Below are 21,643 nucleotides of genomic sequence, written 5' to 3' on the forward strand. Positions count from 1 at the left end.
GAATCCTCCCTTCATTCCCGCAGTTATTCCCCTTGCCCTGTCAAAGCATGTATCCTATTATATTGTAATTATTAGTTCGCACGTTCCTTTTTTTTTTTTTTTTAATATATTTTATTGATTTTTTACAGAGAGGAAGGGAGAGAGAGAGTTAGAAACATCGATGAGAGAGAACCATCGACCAGCTGCCTCCTGCACACCTCCCACTGGGGATATGCCCGCAACCCAGGTACATGCCCTTGACCGGAATCGAACCCGGGACCCCTCAGTCCGCAGGCCGACGCTCTATCCACTGAGCCAAACCGGTCTCGGCTCGTTCCTTTTTAAAACAGTATCTTGAACATTTCCAGAAGTTACTACTGTTCTTCAAAAACTTCCTTTAAATACTATGACATCATGCATATGTACCATAACGTAAATGTATAACCCAGATTGGATAATGAAGATGTTTCTAATCATTCGATAGTATAATAACCTTGTGATGAAAATTCTTACCTTACCTATCAATCTTTAAAGAAATCTCCCTTTTTCCCCTAGGAGTAGAAAGTGAAATTTTTTGAGGTCCTTGACCCATATTACTAACTCTCTTCCCAGGAAGGTACCAAAAGTACCAATTTACATCCCTACCTAGAGGACATGAGAGCACCCACCTCTACCTGGCCTCACTTCAGAGATCCCCTACAGGAAGTAGTGTTTGCAGCACTAATAATTTACCACGTCATATTGGAGAGGAAAACTCAGTGGTTCCTATAACATGTAATTGAAAGAGCTTTACTAATTCAATAATACATCTCTGTTACCCCCTCTTGTGGTTTTTACCATTCTCTTTTCTTTAATACAGTTATATGTGCACATTTATCTTCCCTTTTAGGTTTTAAGTGATAAATCAATACTCTACCCCAAGAGATATGAGCCATCTGAGCAAACTAGCTAAGGAGTCCATATGTTATAGGCACAATGACCACTGAACTAACGAATTTATTTCTGTAGGTTTGTAATCAGGATGGGGGTGGATATCTGTAGGTCGGTGACCAGGCTGCGGATTAAAATATTTGGCATCACCCACCCAGCTCGTAGGTTCTGGGTCAGATGAATTTAGAGGGTAGTGACCTAGAGTGAAGAAACTAAAGCTGACAAATTCTTTGGTGGTTGGGACTATGCCAGATTTCTCTGACTAACCTCCAACTTTTTATCACCATCAGGGGAAGACAGAAATAGCAGAACAATATAATCATTTCTTCGCTAGCACTGGGAGGAGGGAAGAAGGCATCAGAAGTGCAGTGCACTCAGCAAGTTCCTCACCTCGGTCTACAGGCCCAATGTGGTCCTGCCCCTGCCCCTCACTCCCACACTTTTCCGTCAGTTCTTTGGAGACACCCAGTTTCCTTCCATTTCAAGGGCCGTTGGCTATGCTGCTCCCTCTGCCTGGAGGACTCCTCTCTGGACTGTTCCCTATGCCAGCTTTTCATCTTTTGTGGATCTCAACTTCCTGCCTCCTCAGAGAGGCCTTCTAAATGGAATTCCACTCTACTCTCCCCACTTCATAATATCCTCACCATGATTTGTGAATAGATGTTTATTTGCATGTTGATTTGTTTAACGTCTGTCTTTCCCAGTAGGCAGTGAACTCCATGAGGGCAGGGACCTTGTCTGTTCACCATTGTATCCCCAGCACCTAGAACCAGGCCTGGCTCACAATAAGTTAATTCATGATTTGTTGAATGAGCTACAGCAGAGGGAGCCCTCTGCTGGTCCAGTGTAGACTCAGAGGTCAGCCCATAGCAAGGGGCGAAGAGAAAAGGGCAGCAGGGGAGATGGTAATGGTGATTCTGGGCTTCTTGTTTCTTGTTTGTGTTAGTCTTCGTCTAGTTCCTAACACAGTTCCTAGAATGTTTTGGTGCTCAATAAATGTTGGTTGGTTGAATGAACTAGCAAACTTTTGGGTGCCTGTTCAGAGGTACTTTTACCCAATTATCTCTGATTCTCACAACAACCTTATATGATCACGTCCCTGCTTTATAGAAGTAAGTGCTGAGAAAGAGGGCAAGTTGGGTGCTGAGTAAATATCTTTCACATCTTGCCAGAGGCTCCAGAAGGTAATTACTTCTTATCATTGCCCTCTGACATTCTAATGAATTCTAATTATAGTTCGTGGCTCTTGAAATAGCCATTATCTTTAAGTTTCTGAGCCTCTGTTCTGACTGAAATGACACTACAGCCAGCAGGCTGCAGAGATGGGAATAGAGCAGGCAAGTCATCCTCACACCCTTTGGCTGCAGGCTCTCCACTTCGCCTTCACCTAGAAACAGACCTGCTTTGGCTCTGTTTCCTGCACGCACGTTGTATCTTCTAACACCCAGTACAGAAGGAAGAACACACCAGCCAGGAGACAGAAGCCCTAGTTCTGAGTTCTCACTATCTTTCTAACAAGCTGTGTCATCTGGGACAAGTTACTTAATCTGAGTCTCATTTTCCTCTTTTATTATTATTACTAGAGGCTCAATGCACAAAATTTATGCATGGGTAGGGTCTCTAGGCCTGGCTGGCAATCAGGGCCGATCTGTGGGGCAATCTGTGGGGCGATTGGGGCCCCCCCACTGGCACCTGCCTTGGCTGGCTTGGGACCTGTGGGCTAGGGGCAGCTCCTGCGTTGAGTGTCTGCCCCCTGGTGGTCAGTGTTCATCATAGCAACTCGTCGTTCCACTGTTTGGCTGATTTGCATATTAGGCTTTTATTATATAGGATTTTTAAAAAATATATTTTTATTGATTTCAGAGAGAGAGGGAGAGATAGAAACATCAATGATGAGAGAGAATCATTGATCGGCAGCCTCCGGCATGCCCCCTGCTGGGGATCAAGCCTGAAACCCAGGCATGTGCCCTTGACGGGAATCAAACCTGGGACCCCTCAGTCTTCAGGCCAGCACTCTACCCACTGAGCCAAACCTGCCAGGGCTCATTTTCCTCTCTTATATAAACTTGCGTCATTTCCAAGGTTGCCGTCAGTACCAAATTACATTTGGAGTAAAAAGGATGGGAAAATGAAAGTAACTATGCTAAAGAATGAGCACAGACTAATATCGTTTCTGGGATTATTTGCCCTCTCACCATACCTTGCATCAGGAATCTTCAAGTTTACTACCTCATCGAGCCATTTGGTCTCTTCTGCAGAAAACCAAGAAACATCCTTTATTTACCCACAAACAACGTTTTAGTCATATAGCTGGAATGTACACATACAGACAGCAGACATTGACATATTCATACCCAAAATATCATGCTCTCAAACATATGCAGTTGGAGAGAGAGAGACCATAATTTGTCATACCCAAGCACCAGGTTCTAGAATTCGCAATGTTTAAGCTGGAAGGGACATCAGAGACTGAATTCTTATCCAATGCCTTTATTTTGTAATTGAGGAAAGTATGACCCAGAGATAGGGACTGACCTGCTCAAGGTCAACCAGTGAGGTCTTCTGACTCCAAGTTCAGTGTCTATACGGTGGCTTCTCCTTATACACACCAGCGCTCGCTCTCTCTCTCTCTCTAATTGATTTCAGAGAGGAAGGGAGACGGAGAGAGTTAGAAACATCAGTGATGATAGAGAATCAGTGATCGGTTGCCTCCTGTATGCCCCCTACTGGGGATCAACTCCAAAACCCAGGCATGTGTTCCCACTGGAATCAAACCATGACGCTCAACCACTGAGCCACACTGGCCAGGCCACATCAGCTCTCCTTAAAAATCTAGGTTAGAGACAGACCAAAGCTGTAGTTGATATTCAGCTCCTTTCATGGATGATGTCAGGAAATGTCCCTCTTCCCCTCCCCACAGGCATCTCAGGGTGGGTGGTGGAGGGCTTCCAGCGAGAAAAGCATCTCTTACCCCTTCCTCTCTGCCCTGCAACCCCAGACTCTGCAGACCTAAGGGCAGGCCAACGGGGCACACCTGCCTCACCTGCAAAATGGAGATGGTGGAGTCTACCTCTTGGGGTTGTTAGAAGGCTTAAGTATTTAATTTGAACAGTGCTTGGCATTTATCATCATCATCGTTTCTAATCTATCTCCTCTCAATTTTGTAAAGAGAGAAGTTACTTTTTATATTGTCTCTGGGAAGAGAGGAAAAACCAGTCTCCTTCCCTTAAGATTTGCAAATTGTAATTGGCATCCTTCCATCCCCTTTCTGCACCCTTCTCAGCCTTGTAGATCCCCATTTTTTTTGTTCCCCTGACCAGTATCCACCTGCTGCTTTCTGGCTACTCAAAATATCTCCGACAGTCCTCCCCCAAGCAGTCAGAACTCCAAAATTACCTCTCTCACCGCCTCTCCTTCCAACATTTTTGATAAAAAATACCTCCATAAAATGATCTCATCCGCAAGGGTTAGGTGGGAAGCAATCTGATGAAAATACTGTTAGTTCAGCTTACAGTGAGAAAGACTATAATACTGCACCCACTTATTCTAACTAACGCAAAAGGAATAACTGCAATTTCAGGCTATGTTTTGAGAAGAGACTTTGGGCCTTAAATCACTTCTCTCCTTTCTGTCCAACTCCACCAACTTCACGTCTTTTCCTTCCTGCAGCTCTGCCTTATTCGGGTTCTCCTTCTCTATCTCTGGTCAACTTCCTCTCCCCCTGCTGGATCCTCTTCCTTCTTTCACCTCCTGGCCAGGGATATTCTGAGGTTTTGTCTTCAAGCCCCTGCTGTGCTCTCTCCTCTCTTCTTCAGAGAGCCAATGGGCACCCATGGCTTCAGCTGTCTCAGCGATGCTTTAGTGTCAGGTTGGTGTTATTCACATGCCAGTTTCCCATGGTCTCAACACCCCACTCTAAAATCTGAACTCACGATCGTGCCCCCAACCTGGTTGTTCCTCTTGGTTTCTCTATTTGTTAATGTTATGACTTTCCAAGATAATGATGCTCAAAACCCAAACATCACTGGGCTGTGGACTCATTATTTCCCCCAAATTCAGTTAAAAAAAAGTCTTACCTTTTATTTTGTTTATTTATTATTATTTTTTTATATTTTTACTGATTACAGAGAGGAAGGGAGAGGGAAAGAGAGGGCGAGATAGAAACATCATTGATGAGAGAGAATCAATGATCTGCTGCCTCCTGCACGCCCCCTACTGGGAATTGAGCCCACAACCCAGCCATGTGCCCTTGGCTGGAATCAAACCTGGGACCCTTCAGTCTGCAGGCCAACACTCTATCCACTGAGCCAAACCAGCTAGGGCTAGTCTTACCTTTTAAATGGCTCTTTCATTTGTCCCTTCTTTTCAGCTCCTAGCACCTTGAAGCACCCCGGATAAAGCATTGCCATAGCACACTGACTGCTGTCCTAGCCTCCTAACTGTTCTCCCTACTGCCAGTTTCATCCTGGATCCGATTACCACTCTTCTGGTCTTAGCCTACGGATGCATAACAACCATTTAAATCTGGCTGCTTTCTGGCTATTCAACCAGATTCCAACTTGATTCCAACTTACCCCTCCAAACATAGTGTCTACTATTGCCCTCAAGTAACCTTCCATAACGCTCAGACTAAACGTTCCTATTCCATCGCTCTCACACTTCCCCCCATGAATTGTCCTTTTCATTAATCAGTTCATTTGCTCAACAAAGATCTGTTAAGCACTGCCGTATGCCTCGTCCCTTGGCTATAATAATTGGTCAAACTCGTTTCTGTTCTCACAGATTATATATAGCCTAAGTGTGGAAGACAGATATTCATCAATATGTTCAGCAAATATTTATTGGGCACTGTCGCATGCCAAACACTGTTCTAGATCCTGGGAATGCAGCAGAATACCAAACAGACAAAACTTTCTGTCACCATGGAGCTTACATTCTGGTGGGAGGAGATAGCCAGGAAATAGAACAAGTGAAATATATAGCATGTTAGGTGGTAACAATGGCTATGGAGAAACATAAAGCAAGGGATGGAGACAGAATTTTTGAGGGATTTCAGTTTTTAAAAGGATAAGCAGATAGCTCTGGCCAGTGTGGCTCAGTTGGTTAGGGTTGTGGGTTTAATCCCTGGTCAGGCACATACCCAGGTTTTGGGTTCGATTCCAGGTCGGGGTGTGTACGGGAGGCGACCGATCAATGTTTCTCTCTCACACTGATGCTTTGCTCTCTCTCCCTCTCCCTTCCTCTCTCTCCAGAAGCAATGAAAAAAACATCCTCAAGTGAAAAAAAGAGAAAAAGAATAGGCAGACAGGCCTGAGAAGGTGATATCTGCGTGAACATCTCAAGCAGGTCCTCAGGTGAGTTGTGAAGACATCTGGCAGAGTGTATTACAGGTACACAGATGAGTAAATGCATAGGCCCTGGGGTGGAACAATGCCCGGTGTGTTGTAGGCCCTGCACAAAGGCCAGAATGGCTGGGGAGTGAGGTAGAGGAGTATGAAATGATCTCACAGGGGCTAGATTTCATAGGGTTTTGCAGACAAATGGAAGGCCTGTGGCTGACAGTGAGTGAGATGGGGAGTGATGAAATCTGGCCTGTGTGGCCTAGCTACTGGATTAAGAATAAAAAAGAAATGCCAAAACCGGTTTGGCTCAGTGGATAGAGTGTCGGCCTGTGGATTGAAAGGTCCCAGGTTCGATTCCGGTCAAGGGCATGTACCTGGGTTGCGGGCATATTCCCAGTAGGAGATGTGCAGGAGGCAGCTGATCGATGTTTCTCTCTCATCGATGTTTCTAACTCTCTATCTCTCTCCCTTCCTCTCTGTAAAAAATCAATAAAATATATTTTTAAAAAAAGAATAAAAAAGAAAAAAGAATCACTATAGGGCAATAAGGGTAGAAAAAGGAAGACAACCTAGGAGGCTCCTATAATAATCAATACAGATGAGGGTGGTTTGGACAAGAGTGGGAGCAGGGTTTGCTAACAGACTGAGTGTGGGGTGAAAATAGAGGAGTCAGTGATGACTCTCAGGTTACTGCCCTGAGCACATGGAAGGATGGAGTTACTGTGCCTGACATGTAAGGACTGCCGAGAGGGAAGTTTGGAGATGGGGTGATGACCAGTTTTAGACTAATGAAGCTTGAGGTGCCTATTAGCCATTAAGGAGGAGAGGCCAAGCGACATTTGGATATTTGATTTGGAGTTCAAATGAGAGATCTGAGAATCACCATATAGATGCCTTTAAAAAAAAAGTTTCATTTTATTTTTTAAAAATATTTTTATTGACTTTTTTTACAGAGAGGAAGAGAGTTAGAAACATCGATGGGAGAGAAACCTCGATCAGCTGCCTCCTGCACACCCTGCACTGGGTATGTGCCCGCAACCAAGGTACATGCCCTTGACCGGAATCGAACTTGGGACCCTTGAGTCCGCAGGTCGACGCTCTATCCACTGAGCCAAACCAGTTAGGGCAGTTTCTTTTTAATAGAATATTTCAAACAGATACAAAAATATAATAGTACAATTCCCATGTATCCATTACCTAGCGTCAACAACTATTGCTTCTTGCTGTTTCTAGATAGTATTTAAGCCTTGAGATTGGATGATATCGCCAAGGGAGTGAGGTGGTAAGAGAAGAGGGGCACCAGGTCCTGGACTGCCCCAACATTGAAAGGCTGAGCAGATGAGGAGGAACCAGCAAAGGAAACGGAAAATCAGCAGTCAGTGAAGTAGGAGGAAAACCAGACTACAGTGACCTGAAACAATTCCCAAATGACAATTTTTTTTTATTTTTGTTAATCCTCAGCCAGGGATATTTTCCCATTGATTTTTAGGGAGAGTAGAAGAGAGAGGGAAAAACAGAGTAACATTGATGTGTGAGAAACACATTGATTGGTTGCCTCCTGCATGAGCCTCGACCAGGGCCTGGGCCAGGGAGGAGCCTGCAACCAAGGTATGTGCCTTTGACCAGAATCGAACCTGGGACCCTTTGTTCGGCAGGCCGGTGCTCTACCCAAATAACAATTTAATTACAGTATAAGTGCTGAGGGAGAAGAATGTGTAGCATGAGAACTAGCGTAGTCTGGGGGCCAGGAGAGGCCTCCCTGGGGAAGTGACATTGAAGCTGCCCTTGTCCCTCATCCCATCTCCAACTACAACCCTGCTCCCTTCATCCGGCTTCCACTCTGACAACTCTGACAACGCACTCCTCCTTTCTGGGATGGCTTTTTCCAAGGATGTGTCAGCCAGTAGGGGGCGCTGGAGACACAGTGATGAGAAAGACAAGTTCTGCCTTCAGGGGGCTTGACCTCCAGTGAGACAGACACGCAAATGATTTCTTTAGAAGTGTTGAATGCTACCATCACATAAGCAGAGTGGGTCTTGAGAGCACCAGGTAGGAGCACGAAACCCAGCTGGGGGGAGTCGGGAAAGGCTGCCTGGAAGTAACACCTGAGCAGAGGATGGACACAGGTTGCCTCCGTGCATACCCCTTCCCCCTGGCTTGGCGCTTTCAAGTGTTAACCCTGACCCACCTGCTTGGATTCCCAGTCTGCCTGAGGTCTCTAGCCAGCCCACGTCCTGACCGCACTGCTGGGCTTTCCTCTTCTGAACTGGTCGAGCCAGGCATGCCCCTGAAGTCCCCTTTGTCCTGCTCCACCACCCTGTCTGCTCTGGAAACTGCCATTGGCCTGTTTTCCTGGAAACACGCAGAGGGTCAGGCCTCCATCATGCCTTTGGGACTAAGAGTGGCTTAAGGACTCATTTTAAGGAAGTCTGAGGACAGGCAAGAAGAGCATGGGGGCAAATCAGTAACAAACCACTGCAAAAACTGAAATCTCCTGCCATCAAGTTAAAGCCAGGAGGGGAGGAAACAGCTTCAATGTGACTTCCCCGGGAGGCCTTAGGTTGTTCACCAGGAATCCCCAGCTATGCTAGCAAGGTGCATAGCAGGAAATGTGTTCAATCAATGTTAAATGTATAGTTCTTACAAGACTACAGTTCAATTCAGGGCACTAGCCCTAAGCTGTGCTTCCCACTGCTGCATAATTTCCCTAGCTCCTAAGTGCAGAATGCCTTCCTCAGACCAGGCAATCAAGAGGACGCTTTGCAAAGACGTTCATGCGGCCACTTGATGGCTCTTTGAGGAACAGGTGCAAGCAGTCTGTTTCGCAGCCAGGCTTTTCTTGCATAAATTTCCAATCAAAGGCAACTGTTAGTATTCTCCCGCCGTGGTCCCGGCTTCCGGAGGCAGTACGTTCCAAGGCCCAACACCCAGGGAGTCGCGGCGGAGGGCAGCCCAGCAACCCATCTGCTCCAACGCCCCTTTCCCTCCCCGCCTGCCCCGATCACCGCCCTGGAGCGGGGCGGGCACCTGCCAGCGTCTGCGCACTCGCCACCCACCCACCCACCCATCCCCGGTACCCGGGGCTGCTGTCGCGCCCGGGGCTGCCCGAGAAGGGAAATCCCGGAGGAAGCCGTAGTGGTTACTACCGCGTCCCTGCTGTCGTCATCAGCTGAGGCGTGCCCAGCGGTTCCTTCTATTCTCGGGCTCGCCCGCCCCAGCCACTTGGGGCGGGGCTACCGCATCCGAGCCCTGTAGGTGCGCGGTGGTCCCTCTCTCGGAATCCGGGAAGCCCCAGGCCGGGTGCGGAGCTTGGAAAACCGACGGCGCCAGGCGGGACGTGCCCAGCCGCGGCCCTGGCAAAGGCGGGCGGGAACACGAGTTAGTTGCACGCCGGCTCTGACGCGAACAGCAAGGTGACCTTAGCTGGTGGCTCCCTTTCCCGCCGCATCAGTTTGCGCCCCTGTAACTCAAGGAAGGAGCGGAGGTCCCACGCCTCCAGGGGAGGTTGGAAGGAGAACGCCACCCCCTCGATTGCCCCCTAGCGGTGCGTGGGCTTTGGGCTGGGCTTTGGGCGGGGTGTGGGGTGGGGGCGCCGCGTGGGTGGTGGTGAAGCGCAGGAGGCTCTCAAAAGACCCTCCGGTTCTTCCGTTTCGCACGGTTCCCCGGCGCGGTACGGCCCCTACGCGCACGCCGCCCGAAAACCTTGGCACCAGCCGCACTCTCCCCCGCAGGAACAGCCAGCCCGCCGCCCAGCTAATCCGTCCAAACCTCACCTCCTCCGCGAAGCCCTCCCGGATTAACCCCATCACTTCTAACCACTCTATCTGGCACATGCTCTGTTTTTGTTTTTGGAAGTGCACACGTGGTCTCATTGTTTGGAATAACAGAGTCCCAACATTCAGGAGCCCAGTGCGTTCTGCAGGGTGCGGCTGATGGGTTTCTTGCCACGGCTTACTAACCACTCCCGCCCTCCACGTTTCCCCAGGCGGGCTTCCCTCTTCCCCCTCCTCTTACGGACCCTCCACGGTAACAGAGTTGCAGCTTGGATTGCGCAATCCAGTCACCGCCCCCCTTTCAACCCACACGACAGCAGGTGTGAGGGCAGAGCGCATTGAGCCTTGGAGGCTTCAGCTCCAGGTGGGCCACCGACTTTGCGGTAAGTCACTCCTTTCCCCGGGCCCAGTTCAAGGGAGGCAATGCCCCGGAAGGCGCTACAGGTTTGAGGTAAGGAGTCACCTGCTGGCAAGCTGCCCACAGCCTCCCTCCAGGAACCGCGTCTTGTAACCCCCTTCCCTTCAGCTGCTCCGGATTCTGAGCGACCGGCCCGGCCTTCTCTCCAGTCACCAGTGCAGCGCCCCGGGCTCCAGGACCGGCTGGGACTCTTCTTTCTCTGGGACTCAGTTTACTCATCCGAAAAAGAGGGGTAAGAACAGATCGAAGGAGAGCAGGAAGCTTTTTGTCATCCAAAGTTTCTGCATAAAAATAAACGGTAATGGACGGTACCGTGCTTGGCAGCAGAGTGAGCTCACGACTTCTGACCCCGCTTCCTCCGCGGAGTGGCTTCTGGCGGGAGTCCTTGGAGCTCTCCCAGGTGCCTCACTGCTCACCCCACTCCTCCAGGTTCTCTCGAGACAGGTACTGGACCGCACCTGTTTCTGCCGCCGTGTAGGGGCGGGGGTCAGAGAGGACGGGGTGGCGGAAGCGGAGATGCCGGCGCGCCGGCTTACAGGGGGCAGTGTCACCTGGATGAAGGTTGTTCCAGGAGACACCCCCCTCCCCACCCCGCTAGAGGCCGGGAATCGGTGGGCGGGGCTTGGGGCGGGGCTAAGACTCAGGGGCGGGGCTATGGAAATTAGGCGTCTCTGAACCCGGCTGGGGCGCCGAGGGCTCCCGCCCCCCGACCCGGCTCCGGTGCGGGCCCTGGGGCTCCGCATCTGGGGGTGGGGCTGCGGGGCGGGGCTGAGGCCTGGGGAGGCAGGCGGGGCGCCCGGAGGCGGGGCTTGGGGAGCTCGCCCCACGCGGGGCGGGGCTGCCGCGGCCGCGGGAGCCGCAGTTCGGACTCCCCGCGCCACAGTCGCCGCAGTTCCCTCCCCTCTGGTGGCCCCGCTGCCCCGCGGAGAGCCCGGGGTCGGCGGACGCTGGGACTAGGCGCGGGGCGGCCCGCCTCCCCTCCCTCGGCGGGGCCTGGACGGTCCGGCCGCGGGGACATGGAGCCCGCTCCCGCCGCGGGGGGCTCGGAGACGACTCGCCTGGTGAGCCCCCGGGACCGCGACGCCGCGGGGGGCGGCCTGCGCTTGAAGAGGTAGGAAGCCGGGCCAGCCGGCGACCGGGCCCCCCTCCCGCCCCGTCCCCCGTCCCCTCGTTGTCTCCCTCGGCCCGGCGGGCCCCCGCGCACCCACCGCGGCTCCTTGGCTTCGCGGCGCGAGCTCGCTCCTCTGCGGCCCCAGGGACCCCGCCGCCCGGCAGGCAGCCCGCTGCGCCCCCGCAGCCTCCCTCTGCCTCCCGGTCCCGCGAAACGGCTGCCCGGCCCGCCCCCCACGCCCTGGACCCCGCGCCGCCCCGACCGCGTTTGGCTTCCCTGCGAGCCGCCGCCCCCGTCGGACCGAGTCCGCGCCGGCGCCCCGATGTCCGCATTGCTCGGGGCCCTGGCGGCGGGAGCCCCGTCTGCAGGCCGGGCCCCCATCCGCGCGCGGGGCTCCGGCTCCCGGCCCGCGATGGGCCCGCTCGCGGCGGGTCTCCCAGGCCCCGGGGGCGGCGGGCTCGGGGAAGCGAGGGGGCGGCTTGGCAGGAGCAGGTGCGGTCCGGGCGGCGGGGGGTATTCCCGGCTCTGCACAGACGGGGCCGGGGGCGGCGAGGTGTGAAATGAGGCGCCGCGCGGCCGGGACAGCGGGCCGGGGGCGGCCGCAGAACCGCAGAACCGCCTCCGCGTCCCGCCGGCCCGGCCGCCGTGTCTCTGAGCTGCCAAGCCAGGTCCGCCGTGGTCACCTCCGCTGGCCATTTTGTCTGGCGGCCGACCGTCCGTTTGTCTCTCTCCTCACCTTCCCCTGCCTCTCTGTTTCCCCCCAGCCCCGCTCCCTTTGTCTCTGCGGTGGTGCCTCCCTGTGTTTCTGGTCCTTTCTCTGTGCCGGGGCTGCACACCGGGTCGGTGGGGGCGTGCGGGAGCGGGACCGCAGACCTGGGCAACGCGGGGGGCTGCGGCCCTGGCCCGCACCTCCTCATTTGTCTCTGCTTCAGACCCTCTCCCCTCCCTACAGCTCTCTACCCCACTCGGGATTATTTGTTGTCTGTGGAGGGTTTCAGAGGGCGAGGGAGAGAAAACTGCCTTCCCTTCTCTCTAAACAGCGTGCACCCCCTACATACCCACACCCACACCCACAATGACGCTTTAGGGCCCAATTCCTGCAGAACAAAAGGGAGCAGCCTGTTGATGGGTGGCTACCTTGACGACTGCTGCACTGGGCCTTATAGGGCCTTACAGGGCCAGGAACGCATCCGAACCGCGGCCCCAAGGCCCCTCGGCAGGCCCCTCGGCCTCTCTCTGTTTGCTCTTCAAACCCACATCCCTGACTCCCTGCTCATCTCCATTCTCACTTGACCATTAGTCACCAAATCCTGCAGTATTTTCTGAACGCGGCTCTTCCCTCCCGCCCCACCCCTCCTCTGAAATTCTGCACAGGGAGCCTCTGGCCTGGTCTGGTCTGGATCCCTCGATCTCCTCTCCTCTCTTCTTGCAAACTGGTCCATCAGCAAGGGCATCTCAGGGCTCAGGAAAGATGTGCTCCATCAGTCAGGGTCTCTCCCTTTATGCCCCTTAGAGTTCACCACTTTCCTCTTCTTCCTCCCCCTGGCTCTTCACACTTAAACTCCAAGCGGAATATCTTGTCATTGTCATTCCATGGGTCTGGCTTCCCCTTCTCCACCTCGGTCTCACCTTCTCCATCTCTCCCTCCCCTGTGTTCCAGAGTCCTTTGTTCACAGCCCTCCTGGCCCCGGCCTCTCCTTGCTTAGTCGGTCATTTGCGACACATCTGTCTCCCGCTAGACCGGGCTTCAGCATGTGCACGCTGCCTGGCACACCTCATTGAATGAGGATGGATTTGAAAGCCACCCTCATCTCCCCATCCCCTCTGGAAACACACCTAGAATCCTACCTATCCAGGAGCTAAGTCTCGGAAGGAAATTCCAACGAAGTAATCTACCTGCCAGCACTTGAATTTTCCCTGCAGACCCCAAAGGTCCCCCCTCTTCCCTCACACCTCAGTTCAGCCAGAAGGCTCCAGGCACCCTCGCCACTTCACTGCTGTGACCGTGTTTCTGCCTGGAGCCTTCATGCTCACTCTTAGGCATTCTTGTCACACTTCCGCGGGCGTTTCTAGGACTGTATTGAGGTCCTTTATTCTGTGGAAGGTTCTGTTCTTACTGGGGTTCAGGCTGCATCGACAGCAGTGGGGGTGAGAATTGGGCTCACATGGACTTAAACCTCAGTCAGCCTGAGCTCAGCCCCTGGCATCCCCAGATGAGGCCCTCAGCCCCGTTCGTTTGTCAAGGGAGGCCTATGCAGCAAGTGGTCACACTGAAGTCCAGCTAACGTGCGGCAGACTCCAGAGCCAGTGTTCCTACTGCTGCCGACGCCAGCCACAGCAGCGTGCACACCGCCTCCCCATGGCAACCCCGCTCTGGAATCTGGCCATTCGTTCTCTGTGCCAGGAACCTCGGACTTTTTGGGTCCCAACATTCCACTCCCCCCTTAAAGGGCTGCCCTTCAGCTGCATGTCTGGAGAGGAAAGTAAAGGATCTCGGAGTGGAGGCACAAGAGGTGGGTCTGGGAGGGAGGCACGAAGGCCAGGATCATGTGCTGAGTCCTGCCACACACTTTCACACGACCTTCCCTTCCTATCGCCTCTGCCTGGTAAGCTCTCTGCATCTTTATCAAAAGCCTCCCCATCTTTCAAGGCCCTTCTCGTGGTGCCTCCTTCCGTTTTAACCTGATTTCCCTTTTGGGATCTATGTGTCTCTCTATCTGAGCCCGGATAGCACTTCGCCTGCTCTAAGGGCTACAGCTACCTCCTGTGTATACATTTGTCTTATCCACCAAAAGCTCCCGGAGACCAGGAAGGGTTACGTTTGATGATTTGCTCATTTTGTATTTCTTACGGTGCCTCTCATCACGAAATGGTGTGTGTCTCAGCTCTACCACTAACTGTGTGTCCCCCATAAGTCCTCTCGCTCTCCTAAATCTTTCATTTTTTTAATTTTTATTTTTAAATCCTCACTAGAGGATATTTTTCCATTGATTTTTAGAGAGGGAAAGACAGAGAGAAATACCGATGTGAGAGAAACATACCGATTGGCTGCCTCCTGCACGCTGCACATGCCCCGACCAGGGCCTGGCTGGGGATCCTGCACCTGAGGTACTACATGCCCTTGACCAGAATCAAACCAGGACCCGTTGGTCCTAGTCCGACGCTCTATCCACTGAGCAAACCAGCCAGGGCAAGCTTTTATTTTTTTTAAGTTGATTTGAGAGAGAGAAGCATCAATTGTTGTTTCACTTATGTATGCTTTCGTTGGTTGATTTTTGAATGTGCCCTGACCCGGAATTGAACCTGAAACCTTGGCATATCAGAATGATGCTCTAACCAAGTACCTGGCTAGGGCCTAAGCTTTTAAAAGTGGAATTAGAAGGCAAGGGTATAGGGCAGGGGTGGGCAAACTTTTTGACTCGAGGGCCACAATGGGTTCTTAAACTGGACCGGAGGGCCGGAACAAAGGCATGGATGGAGTGTTTGTGTGAACTAATATAAATTCAAAGTAAACATCATTACATAAAAGCGTACGGTCTTTTTTTTCAATAGTTTTATTCATTTCAAACAGGCCGGATCCGGCCCGCGGGCCGTAGTTTGCCCATGGCTGGTATAGGGGAATAATTTTCCAACACTTCTCTTGTAAGCTCATGTTTTAGATTCTTCTTTGGAGTAAAATAGGCTCAGGTGTTTCCAAGGTAATGTCTGAGCTGTAAAAGCTCCGTGTTTTTTCGCGGTGTCCCCCGTCCAGTCCTGGCTGCCATGATCAGAGCACCAGGACCCCTTTTTTTCTTGCATCTGCACGGGAACCTTAGGAGCAGACAGTAACTGCTCCAGGGCAGTCAAATCCACGCATGCCTCACACTTCCACTTTCTTGAATAAGGTGTTAGACTAGCCCAGTGGTCGGCAAACTCATTAGTCAACAGAGCCAAATATCAACAGTACAACGATTGAAATTTCTTTTGAGAGCCAAGTTTTTTAAACTTAAACTATATAGGTAGGTACATTGTTATTAACATAATGAGGGTCCTCCTAAGCTGGCCTTTGCTAAAAACGTCCTCAATCTGGTTGAGGTACGTTCGCTGAGGTCGACCCCTTCCAACTCTCCCATCCACACTCATTTTGTATACTTGTTTCGTCTATCTCCTTTCCGAAAACCGACTTCTGCGCATGGGCCACGAAGTTTCAGTCGCACTGTATGTGCGCGCATATTTAGTGGAAGAGCCACACTCAAGGGGCCAAAGAGCCGCATGTGGCTCGCGAGCCGTGGTTTGCCAACCACTGGAATAGACCAACTCTAAGGTGCTTTCCAGCTGGGAAATGTGTATGAAAAGAAGAGAAAGGCTGGGATCTGAGTGTTCATCTAGGCCCCATCTCTCGTGTGGCCCTCTGTCCACAAGGTCCCGGGTGTGACCAGGCCTTGGGAAGGAGTGAGAGATGGGCCACATCTGATGGAGCCAGTCCGCAGGATCCAGGATCTGAGAGTGAGGAGCAAGTTAGCCCGTGAGCCAGGCCCCAGTTGAACCATGTTGCCCACCTCAGTCTCTTCACAGAGCCCATGGAGTCCACAGCTGAGGAGACAACTTTCCACTGCCACAGGGACCCCCTGCCACAGCCTGGCCTCACCCCTGAGAGGCTGCGGGCGCAGAGGCAGCTATGCGTCGCCTGCGCTGTGTGCTGCGCCTTTATGGCCGGGGAGGTGGTTGGTAAGTTCGAGAGCTGCTCCTCCAACCCCATCATCCGGACGTCTGCCTAAGCCACTCTCCACTCAGAGTCCCAGGATGTGCCAGCGGGTGGCGGTGCAGAGAAGAGGGGGATGGCTGGCACTTGGGAGTTGGGTGCCCAGGGATCCAGAAACGGGAGGGAGTGAAGGACAGCACCAGGGGAGGTTCAGGGCGAGGTCCAGGGCTGGACTCTGTGATAACGGCTCTTTTCAAAGCCCTATGTTCTTGTTATTAAGGTGTCATTGTAGAAAAACTAGGAAATGTGGGTGAGTGAAAAGAAGAAAATAAAAACGATCTGTAATCCCATCACCAGTGAAAAACCACAGCTCACATTTTGGTGTATGCCCCCCCCCCCCATTTTCATGCCTGTACAGCAATGCACATTGTTTTGCCCTTGCAGGTGGGTATTTAGCACACAGCCTGGCCATTATGACCGACGCAGCCCACCTGCTGGCAGATGTGGGCAGCATGCTGGGCAGCCTCTTCTCTCTCTGGCTCTCTACCCGCCCAGCCACCCGCACCATGACCTTTGGCTGGCATCGCTCAGGTATGGCTCCTGCATGAGCTGGTGACCCTCCAGTCTTGCTAAAGGGCACCTCCTAGGGCCCCGGACAGGCCTCTGATAGCTTGTCTCTGCCTGCAGAGACTCTGGGGGCTCTGGCCTCTGTCATCTCCCTCTGGATGGTCACGGGCATCCTCCTGTACCTGGCCTTCATCCGCCTGCTGCACAGCGACTACCACATCGAGGGGGGCGCCATGCTGGTGACCGCGGGCATCGCAGTCTGTGCCAATCTGCTGTACGGTCCAGTATGGAGCAGCCACCTGTGGGGTTCAGGGCAAGGGGCCCTCCTCCAGGCTGGGAGAGCAGGTCCTCCCCTCCCAGACAGACAGGCAACGCAAAACACTGGTTCTCAGCAGGCTGCCCTGGGAATGCCTGAGAGACAATTGGGGGAGGCCGAAAATTCAGAGTCAACAGACACTCATTAAAGGCCTGCCACTCTTGCTGGGACTGTCATCAGTATCATCTCATTAAAAGCTCACAACCACCCAGGCCACATGGCTATTTAAGTAGCAGGGCCAGCATCTGAATGCAGATCTCTGGCACCATGCACTCTATTGCTCTATTCTTGCCCCCAGGCGGCACTATTTTTCTCAATGTTGTCTTCTTCCTGGGGCTGGGAACACAGGGAGAATATAGTGGAGAAAGAGCTCATGGGGAGGTGAGAGGGGAAAAGAGAGGGGGAAACGAGAGGGGGAGGAGAGAGGGGGAGGAGAGAGGGGGAGGTGTGGAAATAGGCAGAGGAGGCCGGGAGCAGGCCCCCTGGGCTGAGCTGCTCTGCTTCCCCCTCAGAATGGCCTTTGTGCTGCATCAGGCTGGGCCCCAGCACAGCCATGGGTCTAGGGGGGCTGAGTATGCACCGCTGGAGGAGGGGCCCGGGGAGCACCTGCCCCTGGGGAACACCAGTGTCCGGGCGGCCTTTGTGCATGTACTGGGGGACCTCCTGCAGAGCCTTGGGGTGCTGGCTGCCTCCATCCTCATCTACTTCAAGGTACTGTCCACCAGGCCTGTCCCAGCCTTCCTCCCCCAACTCCACCCCCCATCCCTGCCTTCCCAGGACCCACAGCCTCCTTCCCCCATTCCAGCTCCTGGCTCCCTAGAATCCCTACCTGGGGTCCTGGCCCCTCTCCCCTGAGCAGGGTTCTCAGGGGCCTAGGACACCCCTAGATCTTCCTCTGAATGGTCCCTGGTTTCGGGCTTAGGGGGTCTCTCTTTGTCTCAGCCTCAGTGCAAGGCAGCTGATCCCATCAGCACCTTCCTCTTCTCTATCTGCGCCCTTGGGTCCACGGCGCCCACCCTCCGAGATGTTCTCCGTGTCCTCATGGAAGGTGAACCAGACCCACTGTTCCCCATCCTTTGGGCCCTCTCTGACCTCACTCCAGCACGGGGCGCCTCTCTTTCCTCTGATGAGTGTGGGGAGAAGGCCGAGGCCATGGGCCTCTTGCTGGAAGGAGGGTTCAGGCACAGGCTGAGTTGTGGGGTCACAGGCTGAGGGGGTACAGAATGGGGGAGAGGGGGTTTGGGGGGGTTGTCCCTGGGCAGGAATAGCCCCAGTAGTAAGGCTTGGTGGATGCTGCTTGCAGGTGCCCCCCGCAATGTGGGCTTTGAGCCAGTGAGGGATGCACTGCTGTCAGTGCCAGGAGTCCAGGCCACTCATGAACTACGCATGTGGTCCTTGACGCTCACGTACCACATTGCCTCTGCACATCTGGCCATCGGTGAGTCCACACTGGCCCCAGCCAGTGATTCCTAGAAGCATTCCCCCACAAAACAGAGGTAGATATTACTGAGGCTGTCTCAGTATCTCCCTCTCCCTCTCCCTCTCCCTCTCCCTCTCCCTCTCCCTCTCCCTCTCCCTCTCCCTCTCCCTCTCCCTCCCCTCCCCCTCCCCTCCCCCTCCCCCTCCCCCTCTCCAAGTAGAGCAGGGAACTAGTAACCCTTTACAAGATCACTAGTACCTAGTTAGTAGTGATGAAGCACAGTTAAGTAAATCCAGCACCTCCACTCAGTGACACCACATATCTGCTAAAAACGATGACTATGAATACTGTATGGCAACTAGGAAACTGTTTGTGGTATAATGCTAAAAGGAAAGGCTGAATATAAAATTATCTCTACATTATGATTCAACTATTAAAAATATATATGGTGACTCACAAGCTGACAAAGGATTTTTTGAGTTTCTTCCAGATGCAGGAAGCAATCAGAGACATGCAATTTGGATGCCAAAAATATTATACTTTGTGGGATATTTGATGGCTCTGGAGGGGCAGTGGGACAGAATATTTAACATCTGGGTTGTCCCGGAAAATTGGGTGGCCTGACTGCTGAAGGGCTATATTCTGATACTTAGAGAGTGGAGGAGAATAGAAAAATCAGAACAGTTTAGTGTGTTAGCCTGGTCGATTTGGGGTGAGTCCAGCCTTTTCTTTGGTGTTTTTATGCTTTTCATACAACACGGAAAGCAAATAAAGATTCCCATTGAAGCCTGGCCTGAATGCTGTGCACGCTCCTGGGTCCCCCTGCACTGGTCCTTATCTTGGCCCCGGCCTGGTTCCCGGCTCCCCTGGGGACCTGCTGTCTCTTATCACTTTCCCACAGACTCCACTGCGGACCCAGATGCTGTCCTGGCCGAAGCCACATCCCGGCTGTACTCCCGATTTGGATTCTCCAGCTGTACCCTGCAGGTTGAGCAGTACCAGTCCGAGATGGACCAGTGCCTGCGCTGCCAGGAGCCTCCCCAAGCCTGAGCTGGCCCTGCCCTCTCCCCACTGCCAGGCCCTGGCTCAGCCCTAGGCTCTCAGCTGGGCCCTTACCCCTTCCTCTCTCCCTCCTGCCACCTGCCAACTCCCCAGCCCCAAGCCCCAGTGGGCAAGACCAAAGTAAGGGGGGAATGGGGTGGGAGTTGGGCTGAGCAGGGAATCAGTGCAGTGGGGGGTGGGGGTCCCAGCTCCCTGCGGTCTGGGGAGCCATGAGCATCCTTTCTGTGCAGTTCATTTGTCTGTGTGGCAGGCTGGCCGCTGGCTGGGGCATCTGCCTGTCTGTGTGCTGTTGGTGTGCCTAGGCCTGGGGGAGGTCATCAGGGGCCCCTCCCCACATGGCCCTCGCTCTGTCTATGCAGGAGCCCCAAAACTTGCACTTTGTCCGTGTGTTCTGGCCCTGTGGCTTTGTCTGTGTGTGTGTGTGTGTGTGTGTGTTTCTTGGTGCTGTGGCCTGTGTCTCTCTGTGCCTGTGTGGCTGCGCTATGGTCTCTGAGTCTGCACCATCCATGTGTCCCTTTGGGGGTCTGTCTATCCCTCTGTTGGTGCTGTGCCCTGGGCTTTCCCAGAGAGAGGGAGGACTCCACTGCAGCTCCACAATAAACATGTGTGTCACTGCATCCTTCAGCCCGTGCTGACTCCTGGGGCGGGAAATAGAATCCGTCACCTGAGCACCGACAGAATCCGACAGCCCAAGTGACCTCCACAGCCCTCAACCCCTCCCCAGCCGCCCCCTCCACCATCAAATGTACCTCTCCGTGATACAGGTTGGAACCGCAGGCTCATCCCACCTTCCCCTCCTCAGCGTGCGCCAGCCTGGGCTGGAAGGCAAGGAGCGAAGGGCTTCTGGGAGTCATTCCTAAAGACTCCCCCAGGCCACGGTGCCTGCCTCCGGCTGGTCAGAGGGAAGCTGCGTGGCTCTGGGGGAGCGTGGCTGGACCCTGGGGCTGATGTGGGCTCGGTTCTCAGCTGCATGAGGCCAGGGAGGGGCCTTCAGCCCTGACTGACCCCCTCGGGTCCAGGCTTGGGCTGCGGACACCAAGGACCTCTTTACAGTTCTTCCCCTTTTGCCTTCAGGATCATATAGGATCATATAGATTTGATCTGACAAGCCAGACCCACTGAGGAATTGATTTTTGCTTTTTAAAAACCAAACTGTGTGTGCTGACTTGAGATCTAGTGCTTCGGATCAGCAGAGCTCACTGGCCTTCCCACCACAGCGATCAAGCCCCAGCCCCGAGCAGCATTTCTTATTAGCCTGTGCATGTTTCTGCCAGGCTCCCCCCACCACCCAGTAATGGAAGTAATTTTATTATGAAATGATCTCCTTTTTGTTACTAAAGCATATTATAAATATATGCCTGTTTTAAGAGTTCAACAAAGGAAATGTGCATAAAGTAGAAAGTGAATTTTTCCCCCTATGAACTACTCCCAGAGGTGGCTGCTATCCACAGTCCGGAATCTCCCCGCTCATATTTTTATATACGCAAACACTTCTATTAATAACCTAACGGGATCACTTTATTGTTTAACCTGCTTTCATGACTCAGACACCCTGGCTGCACCTTTTCACATCAATACACACAGATTCCATTACTCTTTTTAACGTGAGGCCTTTGGATTGGTCGGAAGTAGGCCTCCCCACTCGGATCCTTAGCTGGGGGCCTGGGCCCAGCTGGTTCACTGATGGTCTGGGGAGGACGTGGGAGCCTGGGCCAAGGTGACGGGCTGGCGGCCCATCCCACCGGGAGCTGAGCTGCCCCGGCCCCAGCTGCTCTCCATGCTTTGCTAGTTCCTGATACTTTCCCATTTTACGGCTCATTGATTACAGGCCCCAAGCGACGGGGTGGGGGTGGGGAAGAGAGGAAGTGGAGGTTGGGGGAAATGAGGACTAGATGTTCACCTTATGCACAGCCCTAAGCTGCAGGCCCACCTACATACACAGCGCTGGGCCCCTCTGCAGGGGAGGGAACAGGCTGTCCAAGGCAGAGAGAGACCTCACAGAGCAGGCAGTCCCTCTGCCCCACCCCTGCAGGATGAGGAAGAG

The 21,643-nt window shown here is 53.2% G+C and overlaps 1 protein-coding gene across 3 annotated transcripts; it reads left to right on the forward strand.

The window, feature by feature from the left end:
- The first annotated feature begins 10,332 nt into the window (after nt 1-10,332).
- On the forward strand, nt 10,333-20,216 carry SLC30A3 (solute carrier family 30 member 3). Of its 3 annotated transcripts, none has more exons than XM_081101184.1 (8): nt 10,333-10,886; nt 16,097-16,260; nt 16,679-16,825; nt 16,922-17,075; nt 17,630-17,828; nt 18,060-18,165; nt 18,421-18,555; nt 19,439-20,216. In XM_081101184.1, the coding sequence occupies exons 1-8, from the start codon at nt 10,744-10,746 to the stop codon at nt 19,585-19,587; spliced, it is 1,197 nt and encodes a 398-aa protein (XP_080957310.1). In that variant the 5' UTR covers nt 10,333-10,743; the 3' UTR covers nt 19,588-20,216. The 3 variants fall into 3 exon arrangements, with proteins under 3 accessions (XP_080957310.1, XP_080957312.1, XP_080957311.1); XM_081101186.1 differs by lacking the exon at nt 10,333-10,886 and adding an exon at nt 11,287-11,553; XM_081101185.1 differs by lacking the exon at nt 10,333-10,886 and adding an exon at nt 11,447-11,553 and having other exon boundaries at nt 16,108-16,260.
- Nucleotides 20,217-21,643: the final 1,427 nt, after the last annotated feature.

The sequence above is a fragment of the Myotis nattereri genome (genome assembly GCF_964212035.1).
Source record: "Myotis nattereri genome assembly, chromosome: 10".
NCBI classification, from domain to species: domain Eukaryota; kingdom Metazoa; phylum Chordata; class Mammalia; order Chiroptera; family Vespertilionidae; genus Myotis; species Myotis nattereri.